Genomic DNA, 26,050 nt, shown 5'->3' with positions numbered 1-26,050 from the left:
TTTGCACTAATGCCTCTGATAAACTGCACAGGTCAGCGAACAATCCTGCAGACTTCAGTGCCCTCTCTGTGTTTTCTCCTCTTTTATTCGCCACCTCACACCCAAACACATCAGAGAGTCTCAGCTGGCTCTTTGTGCTCCGACAGAGTTAATGTATCCACATTCTGGGGTCACACACAATCACTGCCACCTGAGACCTCTGCATGCCTGCATGCCTGCCAGCAGAATAATGGTTTAAAGTGAAATTAGGCCTTGGCACTTTCTGCTACGTTAACTTAATAAGACACTCAACAATACAAACAGTCAACATGCATAATTATCCAGCCACGCAGTAAGCCATTACCTGAAAGGGGGTCTGCCCACTGTTGTTCTTTGTGTCTTTGTTTGCGCCCCTGTAGAGGAGAATTCGTGCACAGCTTTCCTACAACAAAAAACACTGATTAACATATATGATCATTTAAAATATTGTGTTTAATCACTCTTTAGTACAGAGATGTATGTGGTGTATTCCCATGTCTGCACTTTGTAATTCAGTTATCTCTTCTTTGACTTTATGCTATTAATGCTCTTACAGGCTAACTGTTGAATATCAAATATTATAGAAAACATGCTTAAAAAGCAGAGTGGAGCAAATATTCAAGAATTTTAAGTCATCATTTAAAAGCTGTTTGGCAGACATGTGTAGTCAGTGATTTTTTTTTGCAACCACATAGTGGCAAAACATGTAAATATTCATACTTAATCGCCCATGAAAAATTCAAATACCACATTTTAGAGTTATTAGAGTTATGGTTTGTTTATATTTTTCTAATCAATGTATTATCATCTTCTTTTTTGTTACTGTAAATAAAAATTGAAATTGGATATCAGGATGCTGAACATAAAAGGTAAGAGTGCCTCTTCTGTTCCTTTTATTTTGTGTTAGTATTTATTCCAAGAAGGAAGAGGATATATCCGAACATTTTCTCTTGAAGAAAAAACTTGCTGTACCTTGTTGTATAAAGCACAGATGTGCAAGGCAGTGTTTCCAGAGGCATTCTGGGAGGAAGAGTCCGCACCATAGAAGAGGAGATGCTCCAGATGCTGCGAGTTTCCATTCTGACAGGCCTGAGTGATGAAAGAGAGAGAGAGAGGGAGAGAGAGAGAGAGAGAGAGAGAGAGAGCACAGAGTTAATAAGGAGGTATAAAAAAAAAAACCAAGATGTACTGAAGAGTGAAACAGGAAGGATTCATGTGGCTGTTTAATAAAGAGGACAGAGGAGGAGAAGCAAACAAGGATGTAGAAGAGACAGTGACAGAGTCAGACTGTTATAAAGTGACACCACATTTAATTAACACCACCTCCAAAACCAGAGGGTGAGAAAACAGTCAGGGAACATCGGCCGGGTCCAATAATGACAATATTCTTAGAGCAATCCTAATCATACTGAAATGATGACAACAAGGAGACACACGCTCAGAGACAGTAACTTTGTTAAAGAGTCATTTGACTTAACAGTTTAATACTGTTCAATCATAAGCTACTGAAGTTATTATCATTTGTACTCAGGCCACATTACATCATCATCTCATCTCGACACATTATTTTATTTTTATGGAAACATTGATGTGTGTCACCATGATTATGTAGTCTACAGGTGGCAATAAAAGAAAACTAATTCTGGTTTTATTGCTCTATCTTATTGTCATTGTACTTATAATTTAGGCAACCATAGAAAAATACACATTTAAAGATATTAAGTGTGTGTACAAATATTAGCTTTATGGATATCTGATCAAATGTCAGTTTAAATGCTAAATGTAAAGGTGAAAACTTAACTCAACATACATCCACACAGACAGTATACCATGGAGGCTGATTGGAAGAGGCTGATACCTTTATTTTTCTGTCCACTTCAATGCTGGAATATGAGGCTAAAGAAGCAGGGTGGATGGGTGAGATGAAGGGTGAAGGGTGTCCGAGATGAGAGGTGTGGTGTTTCACGGCATGAAGGGTTTTTTAGACGTAAACATGCAGACGCTGGAACACAGAGCACACTGGTACATTACAAACAGGAAGAGAGGAACACAAGCAACAGAAACTGAAACTCCAAATCAACCCTAGTCTGATATTTTGCCCTGTGCTGTAACATCATTGTGTTCCCAACCTGAGGTCCACAACCCCTTGAAGGGCCCTAAAGATCTAAGGGGTGGGAGGAAGCTTTATCTGCTCTGCGTTTGTCATGATTGTCGTCAATATGTGCAAATCGTATGTTGACATCACATTTACTGCATAGTTTGGTAAGAGTAAGTGTTTATAGTGTAGGCCCATTCTGTTGGGATTTTATCAATGGAAAAAAAAAAGACAGCAATGCGTGACTTTTTTTATACTAGGAGGTCCTAGGGGGGCTCAGGACTCGTTTGGGAACCTCTGGTTTGCAACACAACTCTTAAATAGATCTAAATCTGTATTTATATCATCCTTATTCTACTATCCAGCTAAGACTCTCCACCTGAAGTCTATGAAGAGCCAGAGCACACACATGTATGTACCTGATGTGTCTCGTCCCAGCCGTTCTCGTCCCTGATGCCCAGCTTGGCGTGGTGATAAAGGAGTGTTTCACAGCAGGAGGTGTCTCCCCCTGTCAGCACAGTGTGGTACAGCGGCGTTAGCCCCCGCCGGTCCTTATAGTCAGGTGACGCACCGAGAGACAGAAGGACCTGCGAAACGACACAGCAGAAACGATAAGGCCAATCTTAAATACCTGCAGCCATGAATACAATAACACGGAATAATGAAGCGTGCAATTATCACTCTGCAGTAAACTTACAGTGACGTCTATTAACTAACAACACAACAATAAAAATGCAGCAATGACAAGTTTCATAATGGGGTTTAGAATTTCAAGTCGGGGAATATTCATGGATTTTATATCAGGTTTGGCGCTCACAGCCGGGGGTTCAGGTAGGTCATTAAAGACCTCAGGGAAGAGAGAATAATGTATTCAATCAATCTGCTGCTCTAAGTCTTTTTTGCCGTTTAGCAGCTGTTTCTTTTCTTTACGGGAAACAAAGTCTCTGACAATGTGGCACATGTCATTATCTCCCTCTGAATGACTTTCCCCTCTTCAGGTTGGTGCATGTCTTCCTGGCTGAAGATCTGGACGTATGCCTAACAGCAGACAGCTTTAAAACCTTTAAGCAATATGACATTTTTTGGGGGCATTTTTGCCTTTCATAGATAGGAAAGCTGAAGAGAGACAGTTAAATGCCGGGAGGAGAGAGAGGGAATGACATGCCGCAAAGGGCTGAGGTTGGATTTGAACCCACGGCCGCCGGGACATGGGGCGCGCGACACAACCGATAGTCCATTGGCGCCCCAAGCAATCTGAATTTTAATGTCTTTCTTTTCTTGAATAGATGAATGGGACTTTGGTCCATGTACATTTTCTGCATTAATAACAGTATTTCTGGATTCACTCCTTTTTCAGGCACAACAATGAAAATGTGATATGATAAGTGCGTCTTTATCAGAGGACCACTATTGTTGGTGAGTATTTACCAGCAGGGCTGTATGGCGGTGGCCTCGAACAGCCTTGTGTATCGGAGTGAGTCCATCTTTGGAACGAAAGTCGATATGAGACCCTCCCTCCACCAGGACTCGAATGGACTCGCCTCCACCCGGCTCACATTGCACTGCCAGGGAAAGAGGAGTCTCTGACGGACACACACAGAAAAACAAACACAGCTTTTAATGGTTTAGAAGGATTGTGATACAGCAGGGGTCTGAAAATCACTTCATTTAGAGGTCAAACTGTTTGCACTTAGAGGGGGGTGCTGAAAGACTAAATTATACATTTGAACTTTTTACTCTTCTGTCTTTGCTTCAAGGTTATGCTCTTTGGACACCAGCAGCTTTCTCTTTGCAGGTTAGACAGAAAACAAACATAACAAACTGTGTCAGGTTCACAGCAAGGGGATTTGTTTTTGTTTTGTTTTGTGCCAAAAGTCGTTATTCATACCCTTGATGTAAACCAACCTCTTAAATGCTTCTTAAGAAGACAATATATTAAGATTCAAGGGTACAAGCCAACGACTGTAAAACAAAAAAAAAGGGTATATAATTGCAGCTTTCTTCATAAACTTTTTTGATCATAAATCTGAAAAAAATATATCTTTCAAAAAATGATCTATAGGACAGACTGAAAAACAAAGTTCACTCCTTTAAATAGGAAAGAATCAGGAATAGAAGTCTTCAGGTAGGCGAGCTGCACTACTGTAGGCAGTGTTCTCACTTAATGCCTGCATGCTAACTAGCTCTTAATGGCAAAGCTAGCATGAGAGCAGGTATGTTTTTGAAGCTCGACATTTAATTCAGCAATTAAGCATGCTAGCATCTTCATTAGCTCCAAAAACAGAAAAACTGTCCTTTTAAGAAAGTTGAAGTCTGACTTTAACCGGTTTTATCTTGTGTTTTTAAACTGCTGTTTATCTTATTAGTATAATCAGTAACTAAATCTACCTCAAGGCTCTAAAGATTCTTAAGAAGACAGTGGAACTAAAGTACCATTAGGAGATATTTCAGAGACTTAAAAGAGGACACACTCTGTATAAAGACATAAGACAGTTACCCGGGGATAGAAGAGACCTGCCATCATAGGGAGGATTTAGGTATTATATCAGTTTGATTCTGGGGATGCTTAACTCCACACGCTGATACATTTCAACAAACTGTCAAGATTCCTGCACATGTTCAGAATCATCTCTGTTAAAATAAAATAAAAGCCTCTCTGGAGAGTGCCTCTGATCATTGGTTTCATGCAAACAGGTTGCGTCGTTAGCTTCCAGGTAAATGCTGACAAAATCTGTTTTCTCCAATGGATGCACTGGTACTCTTCCACAACTGCTGACATCAAAGAAATCAGCAAAGAAAAAAAAAGAAAAAAAAACTAGTATTTTAAAACGTGTGTAAAGCTGTGTCACAATACTTTCAATCACACTTAACCCACTTGAAAACTGTTGAGCTGCAAAGTTCAATGACACCTGGAAGAATGAAGCATTCAGAGTGTTCCCAGCCTAACAAGTTACAGAGCGCTGGCTGCCATGGCGACAAGAGTTTTTGGCAGAGCGGAAAACGACTGAGAGCTTTTATCTTCCAACAGATCTCAGGTAGTCAGATAATTCGGGGGGGGGGGGGGAATGTTGTGACTACTCTTTCTCTGAAGTTGCCGTGTCAGGATGACTTGGGGGATGCCCATTAAGCAGTTCCCTTGGCAAACATGGAAGTGAACATGGAGCCGTGCTGAATGTGCTAGAATTATTTTATGATGCATGAAAGACGCTCGGTGTGAGCCTCCTGCTGGATGGGAAAGCATGAAAAAGAGTTCTGGGGAGACGAGCCCCAGCACATGGAACAAGAAGAGATGTTCAAATAACACCTTTTTATCCCTGCTGCTGATGATTCATTTGTTGGCCGACACCAGCAAGAATCAAACTTATTAGAGTGTCATTTATTACCTTCAGATTCAAATCTTGTACCAGCAATAATATAAAAGTTATGTTTAAAAACTGAAGCCTTGCCAGTTGTTCATACAGTCTTTTTTAATGGTGAGATTTTCCTCAGTAAAATATTGCCAAACTGCCGACTTTTTAATAACTCTGACTAATGTTACATCCCTGCAAGCACCATAGTGTTGTGTCTGCTGGCATCACATGATCAACTCCTGCATATAGATACAGAGAGATATTTGCTGGTTCATTTAGTATCAGGCAATAGTTTTACTGTCCAAGTGACAAATCGACTACTTCTTTTCTACCCTTAACTCGCCTGATCTTTGTGTGATCACCTGTGAGTACAGAATCAGAAACATCACACTCCAAAGCCACGTCTAATTCTCAGCTGTAAAGTGTGTACTGTATCTTATCTATCTGTTTTTCTTTCTTCCTAATATGATGTTGGAGGAGTGAGAGAGGCTCAGCAGTGCCCTCTGTTGCCCCCTGGTGGTAAACAGGGGACGTGAGTTTCACACCCGAGATGACAGGCTGTGTTTTGTGTGTTTTGACACTTGCTCCCAGAGCTGCTGGAGTGACACAGAGCAGCACACACAAACTGTAAGTGAGCCGTCTGCTGCGCCCAACCCCCCCCCCAAGCACTAAAAGGATCCGAGCGAAGCCATCAAATAGTGAACAGCACTGGCACAGATCCTGGACCCAGTGTTGGACCAACACACTGCAGAGCTTTAACGTGCAGAGAGTTCATACAGCAGAGCGGCACGGAACAAAATCTGCTGCAGCAGTGAGTTCATGTGGCTGTAGGTAAATAAAAAAAGAGCGATGAAATGGCATTACGACTTAACAGTAAGTGTGTGTGTGCAGAAAGATGCATGAAAAGAGATGCAGAAAGTGGACATCAGTATCAATCTTAACTAGAAATTAACACTAGTTGTACAATTATTTTTCATCTGGTCTTAAAATGAAAATTTAAAAAAAATGTAGTTTCTAAAACATCCGCTGTACATCAACATCCCCTTTTTGACAAACTTTCAACAATCTTTCGATGTGGTCGTCCTTACCGCCGGTGTCAGAGTCCTGGTAGTTGGGGTCAAGGCCTTTGTCGATAAACTTCACCATCTTGTCGACAGCGCTGGTTTGGATATAATCCATAAATTTCTTCAGGCTGGCCTGTGTGCAGAGAGAAGAGTGCTGCTGTAAAGCTCTCATCCTGAATTACAAATGCTGTCCGTGCAAGCGAAGCACATTTAACCATCACATGGCACAGTGTTCACATGCACATGCAAAGGAATGCACACTTAGTGAAGCTCATGCATACAATAATGGTGTCATGCATTCCATACAGTATTTATTTCAAGTCAACTGCATTTATATGAATGCAACATGCAGCCTGGATCCTTCAGGACCAATGGGTTTCATACCTTAGTGTGCAGTTTGGCCAGCTGCTTCTCATCCAGATTGGTCTGTTTGTACACCCTGGTTTTGTATCGAAACTAAAAAAAAAAAAAAGAAAGAGAAAGGAAAGGAAGAGTTAATCCTAACACAGAGGGCGTCTGTCCTTAATTCTCTTAGCTTCTGGCCTAGATCCACAAAATAGGGCCTCCTGATTTATTGTACAGAGAAGCTTTAGCTGGTTTCTTTTACAAAACCTTCCTCCCCTGCTTCACTGAAGACAAGAATAGTGAAAGGAGTGGTCGGGCATTACAGGAGTTTCAAGGCGGTTTAGAGCCTCCGCTGGGTCAGAGTATAGCATGAAAAGGAGGAAAGTGAACAGGCTGGATGAGGGATTAGCAGGTGTTGCTCTGAGCAACAGGGAAGGGGTGTATGACACTTCTTTAATGAAGCTAACCTTTTTAGAACATGGTCTTTGTTGCTGCGGACAAAGCAGTACATGTCATCTCTTCTGATCCATACCCTGCACATGCTTGTGTAGAATCCTCTAAAGAAAGATCTTCTCCTCCTTCTTTTTTTACTGGCTAACATCTTTATCATTAGACCTGACCGGTTTAGTGCTTGTCTGATGTTAAAGGACAATTTTCTGTCTCTCTATTTTGGATGCGTTTGACCCACTTTCTGTTTCATTCACAGAATCCCTATAATGCTATGGCTCTGCGTCTCTGTGCCACGCTGAGCTGGAAAAATGTATCAAAGGCTTCCTTGGTTTTCTTAATGTGAATCATAACAGGCATTAAAAACAGCTTGATAGTCAATGTTCCTATTGAAGATTGTTATGAAATGGAGACTGTGTTATAGTAAAAAGTAGGTTGACATCACACCAGCAATATTTAAGGTGGAAGTAGTCTGACAGTTCTTCTAAATATATACAGAAAGCTGGAATAAAACCTGCTCATATGATGTGAGCCATAAAGCTGGAGGTAACAGTAAAGCAATCTGAATTCCTGTGAGGTGGTGCACTTACGTCATAAAATAAACAACAGCTTTTTAAGCTTATTCAAACAAGGTTTTAAGACAGTGTCTCTAAATCTATTCACAACTTTTTGAAGTGGACCTCTAACATCAGTTTCACGTCACTGCATTGTGAAGTAACGCATCTACGGCTGTGTCAAAGCAGGAAAGGAATTGCACCTCCAAATATGGTACCCCTTTCTCAAAGGACTGTGGGTACTCTCTGAGCAGTCGCTCTTCCTCCAGGAACTTGGCGTCATGGCCGTCGGTGGCGGGTTGGAAAAGGCCGTAGTTCAGGACGTCCCGCAGAGATTCGGTCAGGGAGCACAGCACCTGCTGCTTGGCCTTCCACACGGTGGCCTCGGGGTTAAATCGCAAACATTTCTGCAGGACAGACAAGAGACAAGACACTGCTGTTAGATCATAGACTAGAGAAATACTAAACATCAAGGGGTTGAAATGATTTTTACTTACAGTTATAAACATCTAATTATAAAGAGATAAAATATATTTTTAAAAGTGTCTTGAATAATATTTGACAGCATTAGCAAACACCATCCTCCAACACTGTACTCATTTGAAATTAGTAGAAGGGAGTCTTAGAAATAAATAAAAAATCATCATGTTTTTTTTTTTTTCTCCTATGAATCATCTCTTGAACTCTGATGTTTATCTTTAGAGCCATTGAGGAGGTCACCCCCCTGCCCTTTATTCAATCCCGTGGTATGCTCTAACCGGAGTGACTGCATCACATGGAGACTGTTCCCCTTCAGAGCCAGCAGGGGGAGACATTGCCAGAGTAACGCGGGTGATTCCCAGTGGCCTCTTGTTAGCAGCCTGGACATGACTGACAGTTCGGTGCAGCTTTAAGTGTGTCCTGCGAGGTTGTGCATGGCCAAACGCATAGACCGGCTCAGTCAGCAAAGTGGAACGTAAGTCACTACACAGATGGCTGACAGAAGGTTTTTGGCTCTGCTCTCTCTCTCTCTCTCTCTCTCTCCCCCTTTGCTCCTCTTTCTGCCTGACCAGAGTGGAGTTGGGTTATTCTCTGACCTTGAGGCAGCAGCAGGATGATGATTGGCCCACGCAGAGAACAGCCAGCTGCAAGGATTCCTGCTTTTTACTGCAATGCTGCTGCTTCTAACCCCGAACAATCCCTCAGTAACTGTCACTCATCTTAAACCTGCAACACATACCCATTGACACACTTCAGTGTACAGTATTTATTGTGTGTGTGTGTGTGTGTGTGTGTGTGTGTGTGTATGCACGCCTTACAAAGCAGATATAAAAATCCTGCACGGCGGTTTTGTGCAGAGGAGTAAAATAACATTTTCTCCCTCTTTTTTATCCAGTGTCTCCGTTAGCGCACAGCCGATTCCGGTCACCACGGCAACCAGTTCATTAGAAGAGCAAGCTGCTTGTTGCCATAGAGACATCCCTGTGTTCCCTAGGAGATGTGGGGTACTGGGAGTGTGTGTGCATCTGTGTGTGCATCTGTGTGTGGTGTATGTGTGTGTGTATGTGTGTGTGTGTGTGTGTGTGTGCGCATTTGGTTGTGCGTGTGTCTGTGTGTGTGTGTGTGTGTGTGTGTGTGTGTGTGTGTGTGTGTGAGAGTGTATGTGTGTGTGTGTGTGTGTGTGTGTGTGTGTGTGTGTGTGTGTGTGTGTGTGTGTGTGTGTGTGTGTGTTCAGCGTCGCGAAAGAGAAAAAAGAAAAAGGGAAAAAGGGAGAGGAATCTCAGAATTTCTCAGACTTTGAGAATGAGAGCGAAGGAGGAAGAAAAGGTGTGTCTGCTTGTATTAGATTAGGTTTCACACACACACACACACACACACACACACACACACACACACACACACACACACACACACACACACACATTAGCCTAACTACTGCACTACTGCACGACTGCATCAAACATACTCTGAAATGAATCACAATCCCAGCAGTGTTTAATTGAGTGCTTAAGATCGGGTATCAGGAATATTCCCTCAGTCAAATAGAACCCTGATCATTATCATTCAATAATAGAAATTCACATTTGCTTAACAATTGTGTCTTTTACCTAAGTTACTTGAGAGTGCCATGCTGCTTATTGATCACTGTACCCCCAGAGATGTTATTGATCCTCCAGGTTTTAACAGTTCAGCCAATTAGGCTGCAACAACTAATGCAGCATGAACCCTTTATAGTGCTTTAATGCAGAGGCACAGCCTGCACACATTACTTCATTCAAATCATTGTTACATGGGGGTTAAGTTCAGCTATGCAACTTTAAAAAAACCCTTCAATGGTGCATTTTCAGAAAATGTAGACTTTGTGGCGCCCTCTAGGGGCCAAAAGCCTTTTTTCTTGAATGACACTGAATGGCTTCTGAGTTATTTAGGGAATGTATGTGTGCAATGACCATATGTTTTTTATTGTTGAATTCTTCACTGTAAATGACAAAGGTTTTTTTTCTAATAATTGTTTCTAATCACATTGGCTTAACAAGTAAAAAGCATGCTAACACTCAGAGCTAGAAGTGCCATTAGCACTACAACAAAAAACTACATTTTTATTTTTTACTTCAGTCAGCATTTTGTAGCTTTTTTTAAAAACAGGATGTGGGATAATTGCAACCTTAAACCAGCATAAAGTACCTACAGGAATAAAACTACATATTTACATAACTATTGCTCAAGTACTTCAGTTTACTTGAGTAGTGTCTTCTTCTGTTTCCACTTACACTTCATTGCCACCACATACTTGTTTTTTTTTCTTCCGATTTTAGAACCTTTCATTGAGAATCCAAAAAGACTGAACATGCACTTCAGTAGAATAAAGAAAAACAAGAGGAAGGTCATCTTATAAAAAGAGAAAACCTACACTTAAATGAACGCAAATGTGCTCTACAGTAATTCCTTGCTTGCTTTTTGCTTTTCGCCATGACAGCATAAAAACAAACTTTATACTTGGTCTTCTACTTCTTCTTCTTCTCTTAACGTTTAACGACAGATGACCAGCGTTAAGGTGCATTACTTCCACATACAGTGACCTCCTGAGAATGAATAAACAATCCTACCACACATGTTCTTTAAAATAAAAGTGCATCATAGATAAAAACGACCTACTAACACCACTTCCCAACGAACTTCTGGGTCCCGACCCACCAGTTGAAAATCATGGATCTAAACAGTTTTATCAATACATTTTTGTTGAATGAACTAACAACATACAAAGTAGTTAAAGCTGCAACTTGATCAAGTGCACTAAAGTGAAACAGCATATTAATGCAGGCGGCTTGTTTCTATATAACTAATATAACAGTTGATGTTAATGTAGCTGAAAATACATCCATACAGTTCACAGAGTTTGAGTGTGGAACCTTGTCATACGGTACTTTGACTGTGAGGTAATGCTTCTTTTAATGAAGAGCCTGATCCTAGTCCCAGCACAGAAAGCCTCTGACTGTCACAGCTTGTGACTTTTATATGATTTTCAGTGTCACATTGAAATCTTAGCACAGCTTCTGTCTCTCTTGTGGTTTTTTTATCATTATGCAGACCAAATTCCTGTCTTGCCTCCCAAAGCTGTGATCACACTTTCCCACTCGCAAACGCCCACTCACTCTGTCCGTGCTGCTCTTCATCATCTCCTGCCTATCTCTATATCTTATTCTCCCTCCTCCTCCTCCTATCTCTCTCTCTCTCGCTCTCTCTCTATATCTCTTTCTCAAACGGCTCTGTCACTTATCTTTGCAGAAATAAGAGTCGCTAAGAGTCTCTCTCTATGTCTGTGTCGCTCTCTCTATCGCTGTCCCTCTGGCCTTTCTTCTGCAGGCCAAGAGCATTGGGACTAGAAGCCTTTAATTAGCTCTATAGGGAAATAACCCCCCCCCCCCCCACCAGACACACTACACACACTCGCACACAATTACACATGCCAGCCATGTCACCATTTAAGTCAACTTCCTCTCCAGTCTTCTCTAAAACACCCCGTTCCTCTTCTCAAAAGACAACCAATTTAATTTCTTCTCAGCATTCCTGTCATCCTCTCTTAGCCCTGTTTTCTCTTCCTCCATTGTGTCTTCCTCTCACTCACCCATGCTGCACTCCCTCCTACTATACTTCCCTCTCTATTATCTCAAACCCTGCATTCACCTCAGGGACTCACCCCTTCATTAACATACAACCTCTCTGCAGCATCGAGTACACTGTGTCATGTAGTCTGAAAAGTTCACATTTCTTAACTAGGAGTTTGAGATATGAGAGTGTTTCTCTTTGTGTGTATGTGTGAATATGTATTTCAGTGTGTGGAAGTGTTTGTCAGGCCGAATCGTGCCTCCGGGGGCTGCTGCATATAAACTTCAGATTTTTGCAAGACTTCAGCTCAAGTCAGACAGCGGAGAGAAGCGAATTTGCTTCACGCCGTTAATGCATTTTGCAGGCAAATTCCAACGTGACTACATGTGCGTGAGACTGCCGATCAAATAGGACTGCGACTTAAACTGCCTTCTTTTGACCCCAGGCTGAGGCAGGATGATAGCAACAATTTGTGTCATGGAAATCCGACTGACTCTAGTCTGTACACACGAGTGAGATAACTGACCCTTTTCAAGTCAGCCACCAGTGGAAGAGGAGGTCTGTCTGCAGCACAGAAAGAAAATCCACCTGAAAATCTTACTACACTAATTATTCTGTCAGAAAAAGTCTAGATTGTTGGAATATACCTGAATATACCACGAATATTACTGCTATCAGAAGTAACCAGTTTGTTTGTTTTTGAAAAATAAAGACATAAAGCCAAATTTAAAGTACAGTATCAGGGGTATTTCATGACATCACAAAAGGCAGTAACCCCTCCCACGAGAGGGTGACTCTCCCACAGCTAGGTGTTTCTTCTGTCCTATGGGTCTGCCTTGCAATCTCCTCCCAGAGGGGGGGCGTGGTCGAGCACAGTTCACTTTGTATTTAAAGCTACAGACACAGAAACAGACTGTTCTGAGCAGGGCTGAAATAGAGGGGTTTGTAGGCATGAGTGGATTTTGAGCAGAAACATTTTGAAACGTGTTTTGGGGAGCTCTGAGACTTACTAAAAAAACTTGTTGAAGGCGGTATAATATGTGACCTTTAAAGTCAAAAACTGCAGTTCCTGGTGTGTCAACTTCAGGCTGGTGTGAAAAGCCAAGGAATCCTTAAAATGGCCATTTGTACAACCAAAATGAACGCATAACACAGCCTGGTTAAAGAAATACTTTTGGTCTCAATAGCTCATATATTTATTGGTAAAAACTGTACAGGGTTTATTTGTTTGTTTTGTTAGTCATCTGTTTTGATGACATTCAGGGTTCAGATAATTTTGCATAATTATGAGCATGATGATTTGACTGACAGGAGGGTTCATCGTAGCTGTCTGCTGAGGGGCTAAAGGCCCGCCTCAGATCCAGTTCCTCGCCTGCTTCTCCACTGATTAAAAGTTAGGTTGAGATGGCGCTTCCAGTATGGTGAACACCATCTTCGGGCTTCAAATGGCTCATTCAGACACCAATGTGGTGATGGCACTTGAGACTACGTCTATGTTATACAGTCAAAACTCATTAAATAGCATGTAAGCAGCATTTAATTATTGAAGTTAATCAAGATGGATTTTATCTGAACTAATCAACATATTGTGGGACCGTCCAGTCTATTAGATAATAGAAACGCATAAAAGAGAGCTCTGAGAGTAGATTACATAGAAAATTTCAATCACAAGATTTCATCACAGCACAGGGTCACTGTATTGGTACAGCCATTCAAATGCTGCTGATATAAGAGCTATGATTCAGTCACACTCTCTTTTAAAGAATCAGCTTTAAAGTTTGGCCTTAAAATCACCAAAGTGGTTCTCACCGGGGTCACTGAAAGTTGTGTTAGTGTTCTTTAATGTTTTTTTTTTAGACAAAGCGCCTTTAACCTTGGGTACACAAATGAGACATGACATCAACTGTCACCAAGCTAAATAACTGTCTACATATCACCCTGGTCTGGAGCAACTAACTAGAGAAGCTCGGATTAATACTACACATAGCGATGTCCCAAATCCCCTCCAGACAATTGCGGTAGACTGATAGCACTTGCAGATCTCTCCCTGTCAGTGTCCCTGCACCAACAGTGCCATCTCGATTGATAGTGACGTGAAAGAGATCTGCCCAGTAGGCTCGTGCAGCTCAGTTTGAACAGCAGAGGTATATTGAACTTAGGGAGGCATCACCAGCTGTTTCCTCTGAGGGCTTTGTGGGAATGTTTCAGGCGAGAGTAACAGGCACTGACCTCTGGTCCAAGGGCATAACCATGTCACCATTTATCTTATAACCTCATTTGAGACAAAAACCCAATGAACACAGGAAAGTATCCATCTGCTAAATATGACAAAACAAGGGTATTACAACCAACCAAAAGGACTGTGGCTACCTTTTTTGCAATGTTCAATAAAAGGAAATATTGCCATTTTTCAACTTATCTCTGACTATTAGGGTGAGATGTATGGAGGGAAAATATGGCAAACCAAACCATACAGATATTTCTGATCTTCTCTGTGACTCTGGGAGCAGCCCCGCTACCAGAATCCAGATCCATCATTTGACGTCGCTGGCTATTTCAGCTTGGGTTTCCAGACACTCATAGCTAAGAATATTAAGCTACAGAAAATGAAAAATGGTCTCCTAAATTGAGACAGCAGAGAATGTCACAGATGAGAAAATGTTTTACAGTGCTTTGGCTGACTCTGATAATCAGCGGAGCTAAAGTATCCATCTGATACAATGCATCTTGGTTCATGTAGGCACTGCTTTTATGGCTCTGCAGTAAGTCATCTCTTTTAACAGGCTGGATTTTGGTGTTAGAAGTGTTCTGGTTCCGCTGTAATTTAATCCTGTAACCCATCAACATTCATTAGGCTTTAATTATTATCTCTAATCGGATATCTGCAGGCAAGTTCAACTGAAAGGATACCCCCAACACACTTCTCAAGCTGCTGGTAGGACTGTAAACAAAGGCATTGCACAGAAGAGGAGGTCTGGAAGTCTTTTATTGTTTCATGCTGGCTACACCTGAAGTCCAAAAAGCTGCCGCAGTCACAGAGGCTATAATGTCTTAAGATAATAGCCGATGGGTTTCATGGTATGTTTGACTTTAATTTACCATCAAGTCTGTTTGAAACTCCATTTAGAGTTGGCAGAAATTCCCTTTGAGTGCCTGTATTTGTTGAGCATGTCTATTTTTCTCAGTGCAACTACCATTCTTTGTCACAGAATATCCACCTTCTGGTCCAATAATTATTGGCTGTACCTCTGCAGTATTGTGCTATATAAATGTAGCATGACGTGCATCAGCCCCACCTGAACCACAACATTAATTGCTATATCAAATTTAATTGACCACGGTGGATCTGTAATCAAACTGAATCAAATTGGATAATTTCAGTGATATCAAGCGCAGATTGGTTTAACATCCAACATTGAGCTATACAGCTACTGTATACATTCTGCAGCATATTACACAAATTACCAGTTTTGTTTTTATTTTCTGCATGTGAGTGCGCTTTCGTCACCGGTAATCCTCTTCCCCCAATTCATAACATTTGCATTTGCGTGCTACATTCACTCCCTCGTCTCATTACAACACAATTAACAAGCAATTAGAGTTTATTGAGGGTGAATTAGCTGACATGTAGAACAGACCTAATGTGCTGGGAGTGTAAAGGGATATTACCCAACACCAGCGAGGGGATGGAGGAGGAGGAGGAGGAGGATGACGATGACGACAAAGGACAGGAGATTGACTGGTAGGAAGAAAGTGAAGAAAATCACAGGGTTTGTATCCTGAAAGGGAAGGTAGCGAATGACAGAGTGAAAGTGCAAAATGTCCTGAAGAGGTTGAGTCAGGTAAGGAGGAGGGTGGATGACAGAGTAAATGTCACAGGGAGGCTGCGTTATACTCTCACATCCTTGGGGAACAACGCAATATGTACTGAGTCAGTATGTCTTTGCCAGGAAGTCTGTGAGGTCACGTTTTTTGTATTTTTTTATGTTTATCTGCACCGGTCAGGTAGTAAGGTTGCACAATTCTGAAAAAAAAAAAGCCCAATAAGAACATTCATATTGCACATATTCCTGTCAGTTTCACCTGCGTCAGTCATTTCCAATAAACAGAAATTCAAATTCTAGTCGACTAATCCGGATGTCACAATTTAGTCCAACTTATCTTAATTTAAAACCATATTGTGTGTAGCCTTTTTGATTGCTATTTGAAACTGCTCACATTCTTCAATAACAAAAAATGATGATTTTTATAAATGCAGCTGAAACGTCTGACACCAGGCGACATGCATTACTCTGAACAAGTCAAGTTAGTTTGTAGATATTGGGCAATATCAGCATTTCTAGCCAAAAACAGATGATGCTACCCAGATAACAAACATGAGACTTCAAAAGGGAAGTCAACAATAAAAGGTAGTCAACAGCAACCCTTCAGCAGACCTTCATCGCTGGATTTAAGTCGTGTGAAATGAAGCTCTGGCAAAAGTTCAGTCAGGACGACTATATTCTGCTAGTTTAGTATTCATTGTTTATACTGTGTTGTCTTCACTGCTCTGCACAGGCTCACTCATATTTTCCTGGTGTTTCTCAGCTGTTTTCATCACCTGGGTCCTCATGTATAAATGGTGTGACGTATAAAATCTATGTGCCGTGAGAATGTGCAGACCCTGTCGTAAACTGTAGACCAGCCGTGAAAATGTGCAGGATCCACTGCCCTCTTTGACTCCCTCGTCACTTTCCCTAGCCCCCTAGTTCAATCATGCAATCGTTGCGTGCAACCCTCAACCTCCCCGTCATCGCCCGGTCTTCTCAGACAGCTCATCAGCCGTAGAGGAAATGATCGGCCAACACCTCCACCAACAGCTTCTAGACTCTTGAGTGGGGGGAAGGTTTTGCCGCCGCTAAAGGCAGACACCCTTCAAACTCCCTGTCGACTTTTAACTCCAAAGACTCTCGTACAATTATCATTGATTATTCACAGAATCTTTGTGAAGTAAATGTTTTATCTTCAATTCATTTGCACATCTCTCCTGACTGAAGTGGTGCAATTTGCTTTTTTTTAAGGGAAGTGTGAATATTTCGATTTCTAATGAGGAGTGATCATGGTAAGCTTAAAAAATACAGAAAATCAACAAACAGTTACTATTTCTATTTCTCTGAACCTTATCCTTAATCTAGATGTTTTATTTCTGTCTGCTTCACCGTCTCCACCTGGATCTCTCCTTTACAACTCTCGTCATCCCTTTTTACCTGCATTTCAAAGCCACCTCTCTCTCCACGTCCATCCCCTTTGATCTTCTTCTGTTTATCTTTATCTCTACCTCTTCACTGTATTTTTATCCACTCAGTCTGCACCCTTTGCTCAGACGCTCGTCCTCTACTGTCAAGCAAGCAATTTCCTCCTGAGCATTTATCCATCTCTTCACAATTAAACTTTGATGCCGATTTGTTGGAATAAATAGGAGGGGGGTAAATTATTTATGGTTGGATTTTTAAAAAAAACATTGAATCGACCACACACACACATACCACTGGAAACACCCATGCAGAGATCAATAATAAATCACATGGCAGTAAGAGGGAGGAAGGAGTGTTGAGCGAGGCATTTATAGTGCACTGGGATAGTAAATATGAAATATGGACACGCATACAAACCGACACTCACATATACATTTATTCTATTTGCCGTTCTATTCTTGCTGAAGATTTATAGAGCCGACATCCTCAAAGAAGCCTCCATTTTTTTAATAAAAGGAGGAACGAGGACAGACGGCTCATGTCTGAGGGAGAGGCCTTCTGTTTGTTGAACACAAAGGCAGTCTGCTTTAGCTTTAATCTGCCGATGAGAAAGGGATACACACTCTACTATCTTCCTCTGTCCTCCATTTTCTTCCCCCTGCATAAAACACTCTTGGATGCAGCTTCAGTGCCTTGAAGCCCTGATTCCCTGTTCTACATAATTCAATTATCAGTAACTATTCATGATTCACTTCAACAGAGAGAAACACAGAGGGAAGAAAAAGGCAGAAAAAAAAAGGCCTGGTTGTCTGTTGTCTGACTACTACCTCATTTTTCAGGAGAGGCTTCATTGAAGCAGCTGCATCTGGAGCCTGTGGAGCTAATTCAGACACGCTGTTGATGGAGGCTTTCGCACAGATGTGATGTAAGACCGACTCAGAAAATGGAGAGCAACAGCAGATCGGTCTATCATGGTTCTGGATGACCCTCTTTAAACTGTTACACAGAAAAGGGCTTTTCATTGCATACTTTATTGCGCCATTCAAAAGCTCTTGGGTGACATTAAGTCAGAGGCAGCGGTTCCCCCCCCCCCCCCCCTCCCCCTCTGCCACCCTCTTTTCCTCACTTCAACTCCCCTCTCTCTGACTTTCTCTGTATCCTCTGTGGCTCCGAGTGTTTTTAAAATCAAATTCTTGCCCACATATTCTCATCGTGATTGCTCTTGTATGCAATTTTCGCTCGGCCTCTAGCTGTCTCTCTCTCTCTCTCTCTCTCCCCCTCTCTCTCTCTGGGGCTGGGTCACCTTGAAAGTCTCTCTCACCCTCTCTGATCATTCACTTTGCTGACGAGTGATTGTGCTTCTCACAGTTTTCCGTTGGCAATGCGGACAGATAGAGAGAGAGAAGAAGAAAAAAAAACATCCTCTGAGACATGCAGTTTTTCTGAAGCACATGCACATCGCAGGTTTTGACTGGACACATACTGTAATATACCTGTGGACAGATTGTGAGAAGGTAGAGCCGTGAACAAGACTCCCTCCTACCTAACATCAACCCTCAACACCCCTTATCTGGTGAGGCATGCTGTAAACATACTCTTCTGATAGAGGTGCTATGAAGGCTTCCTTGTTGTTTCCTCTTGAAAGTGAAAGCTACGTCTTTGCTTCTTCAGGAATACTTTTGACACAGTCGTTGATTATGAAATGAGTTCTCTATCCACTAAATGTTTCTTAGGATAGCTAGACAAGACAATTGATACCTTATGTGTGTCAACAAAAAAAAATACAGACAGAAGCTACGAAGCTTTGCAGAGTGACTGAAAATAGAAACCGAAAACCAGCATTATGAAATCTGTGAGTTTGATGCTCCAGTTTTTTCAACAAATCTTAGTTAAAGCAACCAAATAGTTATGGATTGTTATATTAGGACTATGTTAAGTAAACTCAAGGCATTCTGACTAATTGGGGCCGTGGCGGGGATGGTGTTACTGCAGCATTTTGTGTTTGTGACTCTAACAGGCATTGTTGCAATGCTGTTGGCAGAGAGAGTGTGTGTGTGGTAACAGCACTGACCGTTTGCTTTATGTCTGGGATGCCAATGCGAAAAACCATCATGGCAATGTGGGTGTCCTCAGATGGCACAGAGCTGGAGCTGCGCTCCTTCAGCCTCCTCTGCTGCTGCTGCTGCTGAATGTGATTGGCTGGCTGTTGGTGCGTGGGTCCCGGGTTGGAAGAATAGGGGTTTGCTGTGTGTCCGGGGTTCCCGGGCCTGATCTGTCTGTCCCCAGGCGGGCGTCCGGCCGGTTTACCTGACTGCCTGTGTCCTTCACCCCTGCCCCCTCGTGATAGACCTCCCCGCCTGACCTCCTCCACCATCTCTTCCTCCTCCTCCTCCTCCTCTTCGCCCTCCAACTCGCCATTCTCCCCTTCCTCCTGGTCCTCGTCGCGCTCATCCTCTTCCATTTCCTCCTCCTCCTCTTCCTCCTCCTCTTCCTCGTCCTCTGCACCTGGATAGAGATGTCGATTGTTTCCCAGCATCCTTTGTTGTTCCTCGTCGCTCGACAGGGGGCTGAACGGCATCGTCATGGCGACAGGGAGGGCGGCAGCTGTGGCAACACCATCATTCCCAGAGAGACACTGCAGTGGAGGGAGGGAAGAGGAGAGACAGTGAAGAAGTTTTTAAGCAGTTTTCACTAACAGTATCAGGGCCTCCATATCACATCACTCCAACAAACTCTGGTCTCTATGGTAACAGACAGCTCGCAGACATGCAGTGCTTCTAGCCCTAACCGCATGATGACATACCATTCACACCTTGTGTATAAATGAAGCCACTTGTGCTGTAAGTATTCAGCTCTCAGGCTCTCTCCTGTCTGTGCTGTTAACCACCTGCAGATGATTTATGCAACAGTGACTGACGCCTGTGATGACCAACATTTGACTCTGACTGATAGTACTACAGTTGGAAATATTGTACTTTATAGGAATATGTTCTAAATCAGTGGTTCACAACTGGTGGGTCGGGACCCAGAGGTGGGTCAAGACACTTAAAACATTGAGTATCCCTTTTCACTTTGGCTTGGTTACGTTACACAAAGTGAGAGATTCTCTTTAGAATTGAATGAATAAATTAATTAATTAACCATAAATTAAAATAAGATGATAAAAAAACACACAAAACAAATGTAACAGTGACTGAAGACGAGTAAGTAGACGTAAAACTTGTAAATATCTACACCTTTCTCACTTCTCTTCTATTAGTTCATAAATTATTTGTTGGAGTTCTAGGGCTTATAAAGACAGTTTGTTTCAAATCAGTTGCATCTACAAACCGAGGCCAAACTACTTGATTACAAAACTTGAAATAAAGGTCACTGTCACTTGATGAACTAACATGGCAGTAACTTAATCAAATCCTTTAAAAATGGCCAATTGGTGTGGAGCAACATTTTTTTAAAGCATTTAGGCCCTTTTAATCTACACTAAGCTGTCACCAAAGTGACCGCTTGCGGATTTCAACATCTTGTTTTAGCAAAGCACAGAATTAAAGCTCTTCAATTTTGTCACCATTGTCACCACAGGTAAACCACCGATATGAATATCATAACTTTTCTTCAAGCATTTTCAACCAGACTAGACTGCACACTGTAAAACCCTCTCGCACAGACGCTGCTGGAGCTGCTATTCAATCAATACTAAATAAAAAAGAGTGCAGTTTCTTGCTGCATTATGAACTTAAATGGCATTTCTTTTTATCCAATCCGTTGAAGCGTCTTGAAAAAGCCAGCACTATCCTCAATAATCTAAAACATCAGCAGGTGAGTCATCTCTGCCCATCAGCCATATGGACACTCGAAATGCACAACAGCTCTTCATATGATCAAACATACACTCTTCTGCTCATGAGAGAAGCCTCTTCAGAGCATCAGCGATGCAACGCTGCATTCATGTACAAGCTGAGCAAGATAACAGATCTGTCCCTGGTGGCTCTTCGTCGGCAGTGCACACTGTTTCAGGGTTTTCAGCACCACTACATTCTGGACAGCTCCACACAGATCCAAACCGCAGGATGACAAACTGTGACAGACACAACGCTCAAATTCCCATAAAGGACCAATGAACAGGAGAGCTGATGTAACACTAATGAAACTACTGATCTGACACTGTGAGGTTAAGGTAAATTACACTTGTAGTTAGTTTCCCTGCAGATTGAGTTATGACAAACACGATGCTAGCAGTGAATGGAGCAGTGATTTGAAGAGACTGAGCAAAACGGAATTTAAAATTACATTGTCTGATCTCTGGGAATAAAATTTAAAAAAAGTATCATTTTTCTTTCACTTTGAAAAAATATCAAGTACAGAATAATGATAACGCAAGTTTAGATAGTAAAATGGAGTACAGGGAAAACAGTGTCAGACATGAAAAGTGTTAAGACTTCCCTCATGGGACTCTGAGATTACACCACCAGCTGTCAACAAGAAACATGAAGGGGGAAAATGTGCCATAACAAATGAGAAAGAAACAGGAGAGCCAGCCATGGGGCGGAAATGATGCCTTTCATTGTGTCGATTTGGGGCTGTTATTATGTTATTTAATCTATCACTTCTTGGAAAACAAAAAGATTAAAAAAAAATTTAATCACCTCTACTATCACTAAGAATTTTCCACATTTAATTTATTTGATGCCAATAAAGCAATCTGCTACCACTCTGTGCTATTAGGAGGCAACAACAGAAAAGAAAAAAATAAATGACATGAACTAACAAAACCAGAACGAACCACCACAATGTGAAGCTAAACTGCTTGTTAAACTTTCTTCTGTTTAGAGAATTGCTATTGTTCTTGTATCAGTCTCCATTTGTCCTCACTTCACACACAAGCAAGTAAACAAAGCACAGGACTGTTTGCAACAAACAAACAAACACTGTCTCTCTGGCAGCATCTCAGCCTCCAACTTTTGAAGGCTTATTAGGAGACAAACTTCTGTTCACAGCAGAGACACATAGTGTGAAGAGTTTAACAGATCGAACATCCAGATTGTCCCCAGCTGACAAAGACATGAACGTCAGAGAGAACAAACCTTAGAGTCTTGACAACCAAGAACCAATGTAGAATGATTTATTATGTAAACTTTCTAGCAGGCCTGCCCACAGAGATGGCTGGGCCCACCGTAGATGTCATTTAATAATATCAATGCATGTTGGATCAGCAGCAATGGCGCTAGCCTCCGGGCCAACATTGATCTCTTGGCTTGGCTCCAAAGAAAGTTTGTTGGGGTCAATTGCCTTAGGCCCCGTGTCCACCTCGCGTTTTTTTTTTTTTTCTGAGCGCCAGCTTCTTTTTCAAAATTTTCAATGAGGAGAGAGAGCGTTCGCAGCAGAAAGCAGATGCCTAATGACAAAGAGCATTGCCCAGCATCTTTTTTTCCGAGCACTCCGCCTTTTTTTTTGAGCGGCCGCTTCAAGCGCTCTGGATGAAAATCTATCAACTTTTCAGAAAGGCGCTGCTGATGTCACCGACCCTCTTCTCCAAATGTGTAATACTCTCTTTAGATTTGCCGGGGAATTGATCGTGGAATCAACTAAAATGTAAAACATACAGTAAAAAGTAACAGAGCCGTGTAGGTAATACAAGCGGCCGTTGTCAGCAGACTGTTGTCATAGAGACAGGACGGATGTGCAGCGCTTTTCTTCTCAGTGCACAAACGCTGTGCTAGCGCTCCCTGTCAGGTGGACACGGGGCCTTAGCCTCCTTTCTTTTCTGTTGTTGTCTTTTCATGACAGACTTATTTCAATTTCTTGTAAAAGTTTGGAAAAGGTTTAATGTTAGTGTGAAAAAAATCCCCCTTAAAACAAATGATATTAACATTTCAAAATGACAGAAAAAAGACAAAAATTAACGTGAACTCGTGAGACTAAACAGAAGAAGGCAGGGGAGGAGAAAGGGGCTGGGAACCTAATTGTTAGAAGGATGTGATGAATAAAATAGACAAGGGCACACAAACAAAGGAGGAGAGAGAGTTGCAACGTTCTTACAGTCTTGTCAGAAAGCGTGACCAGCCGGGGATAGGAACCTACAGAAGATTTGATTATAAATGGATGTGAGCTATCGGTATTTTAGCATAATGCTGAGTAATCAGAGATAGGGGAAGCTGGAGAGAAGGGGAGGACAAAAAGGGAGGAAGCAGTGAGGTAAGAGGGGAGTGATTAGAGAGAGAGAGGAGGGAAAAGGTGCCCGAGAGACGAGAAAATGACAGCCGTGGATGAAGGCGGGAGAGCAGAAAGTGAGATAAAAGAAACAGAAGAGATTGCGATGGAGCGGGGGGGGGGGGAACAAAAGAGTGAAGGAGAACAGCGAGGGAAGGAGTTGAATATGAGAGGTGGATGTGAGATCCGAGGCGTGAATTCACAGGGCTGGATGGAGGAAAGGAGCAGAAGGAAAGGAAGGATGAAGGCTGGGTCAAACCATGAAACCACTGCCAATATTTTTTGGTTGAAGCAGCCAAAAGCCAGAGCTAGTTTTGATGTTCTTGTATGTTTGGATTTGGCTTTTCTCTCCATATTTGTATGCAAAAAAAAAAAAAGATAAAAGCCCTCATTTGATGAATCTTATTTTTGTGATGCTTTAAAATAGAATGTAGACAGGGTTGGGAACTGATACTCCTAAAAAGGTAGTTTATGGTAAATAGACTTGAGCTTGTAAAGTGCTTTTCTGGTCTTCTGATCACTCAAAGTGCTTTTTACACCGCAGGTCTCAATCACACTTAAACCACACACTGATTTCAGAGGCTGGTATGTAAAGTGCTCAAACAGTATTATGTATTCCCATTCAAACACATTCCCACGCTGCTGATGCAGCAGCAGGAGCAATTTGGGGTTAAGTGTCTTGCACAAAGAACCTTCAACATGCTGAAACCCCCAACCTTCCAGTTGCAAGACAACCGACTCTACCACTGAGCCACAGCTAACCAGTAATGAGGGCAGAATTAACACATTTCTTCACTGCAATTTAGTCTCAGCGTCCCCTCTTATCACGCTTCATCTCCTCATCTTCTTCATCTTTCATCTTCTAACTTCTTTGAACCTCTGACCGACATTATACCACTGTCCTCTTCTTCGTCTTTTACTCGCTGTCGACTTCTTCAATGGCCTATGAACTCCCCTTCCTGGTACACACTCATTCATATCATAAGCACCACCGTAAGGAATCATTACATTGTGAAGGTTTGAGTCATTTTGGCAGAGAAATCCGATCAGAGTGCTGTGTTTTTTTTTAAAATTAAAATATCGATATTTAGCTCCAATGATTCTGTGTTTCATATGAGTCAGGACGATGATACATTGCTGGATCCAAATATTTCCCCACTTTATGTCATTGTAAAATATAGCGTGAGGATGTCTTTAAAGCAGACACAGGTAGGTTTTCTTCACAGTTTTATAAAGAATGGCAGGTTGAGGCTGCTGAGTAAAATCCACCTACACAGCACCGGGATCATCATCCCTCTGAAAGTGGCTGTGACAGACCTGTTTGTCACGCATTCTTACTTCTGTTCATATCTTTTCAAGGTTGGTATTAGAAAGATTATTGTCTGATCCGGAGGGATTAGGCAGAGCAAACGAACATGGAAGTCAAATCCAAACTTTTTGAGACACACTCAGCGTCAACTTTAGGACACAGGGAGAGTTATGAGAGAGGGAACTGATAATCTGTCCCTGAGAGAGAGAGTCATGACTCACACTTAAAAGACTGTCGAAATGAATGTTGCAAGTGTGTGTGTGTCTGTGTGTGCGAGAATGAAGAGGGCGATGGAGCGATTAGATTTTGCCTAACGCCAACATGTGATAATCATCTCCTCCGCTTCATACCTGGCTGTCTGTATCTCTCCACGTTCTCCAGTGAGAGCTGTTTCAGGTTCAGGTCACATCATTACCGCTTTCAGTCAGCAAGGCAACTTGAAGCTTCATTAACCCTGCTAACCCTCACCTTGTCGAGCAATCAGAGATGTTAGCTCCACCAGGGAAGTGAGATCGCCCAGCATGAAAGCGAGACAACTCAATACACTGATTCTCAAATAAAAACCCAAGCGGGTGCATCAAGAACACTAGACATGATGCGTTTATGCAATATTACATGTTCAGTGTCTCGTGTTGTTTAGTAGAGGAAGTCTGTCATTTCAGGGTGAAGTCCCACATTTAAGATTTCTGATTTAATGTTTGGTTTGGCAGTGGTTTGGCATTTGAGGAAATCGACTTATTGCTACCCCTAACGAAGAGGTAGAAGAATAAGAAGAAAGTAGAAGTAGGCCACCCTGTGACTTGTCCTCAGCCAAACAAACAAGCTGTAGAGAGTGTCTCAAGACAAGACATATCTTCAAGCTCATGGTTTGATTTGCCAGAGCTGATCAGCTGCAAATATTTGACTTAAAATGCATTTGTTATGTGCATTTTGAATTTGCATATTGTGTATATATTTCTATGCATTGTTTCCTTTTCACCACTGGGTGTTAAAAATATGAAAAAATGTTGCAAATATGTGTAAGTACAATGATCGGAAACGTTTATTGCAATAAAAGTATAACAAAAAAAAAAAGAATACTATAAATTCACTTTGACTTGACTTTGAGCTGCTACTAGGAAGCCACCTTTTCCCTGTTTTTTTAATATACCTCCATGCAATGCTAAGCTAATGTGTTCTGGTGAATGCTACATATTTACAGGGCATACATGAGAGATGTACTGCTCTTTACATCTAACCACGAAGAAACTGAAAGCGCTTCTTACTAAAAATGTCTGAAACATAATACTTTAAACATGTCTTAAATGATATCGTTAATGACTGAGAGGGCAGATGCTCTGA

The 26,050-nt window shown here is 41.8% G+C and overlaps 1 protein-coding gene across 1 annotated transcript in view; it reads right to left on the bottom strand.

Annotated features, from left to right (window-relative positions):
• shank1 (SH3 and multiple ankyrin repeat domains 1) overlaps nt 1-26,050 on the bottom strand; it is a 71,985-nt gene that overhangs the window by 32,259 nt on the left and 13,676 nt on the right. Inside the window, exons 2-9 of the mRNA XM_065964482.1 lie at nt 19,265-19,828; nt 8,077-8,280; nt 6,912-6,983; nt 6,552-6,660; nt 3,542-3,696; nt 2,533-2,700; nt 991-1,107; nt 344-421 (exon numbers count right to left, since the gene is read on the bottom strand). Coding sequence (XP_065820554.1) covers nt 344-421; nt 991-1,107; nt 2,533-2,700; nt 3,542-3,696; nt 6,552-6,660; nt 6,912-6,983; nt 8,077-8,280; nt 19,265-19,777 — 1,416 coding nt within the window. The 5' untranslated portion in view covers nt 19,778-19,828. The remainder of the gene's footprint in view (nt 1-343; nt 422-990; nt 1,108-2,532; nt 2,701-3,541; nt 3,697-6,551; nt 6,661-6,911; nt 6,984-8,076; nt 8,281-19,264; nt 19,829-26,050) is intronic.

The sequence above is a fragment of the Labrus bergylta genome, chromosome 16 (genome assembly GCF_963930695.1).
Source record: "Labrus bergylta chromosome 16, fLabBer1.1, whole genome shotgun sequence".
Lineage (NCBI taxonomy): Eukaryota > Metazoa > Chordata > Actinopteri > Labriformes > Labridae > Labrus > Labrus bergylta.
This window is presented reverse-complemented; position numbering and strand designations above follow the sequence as displayed.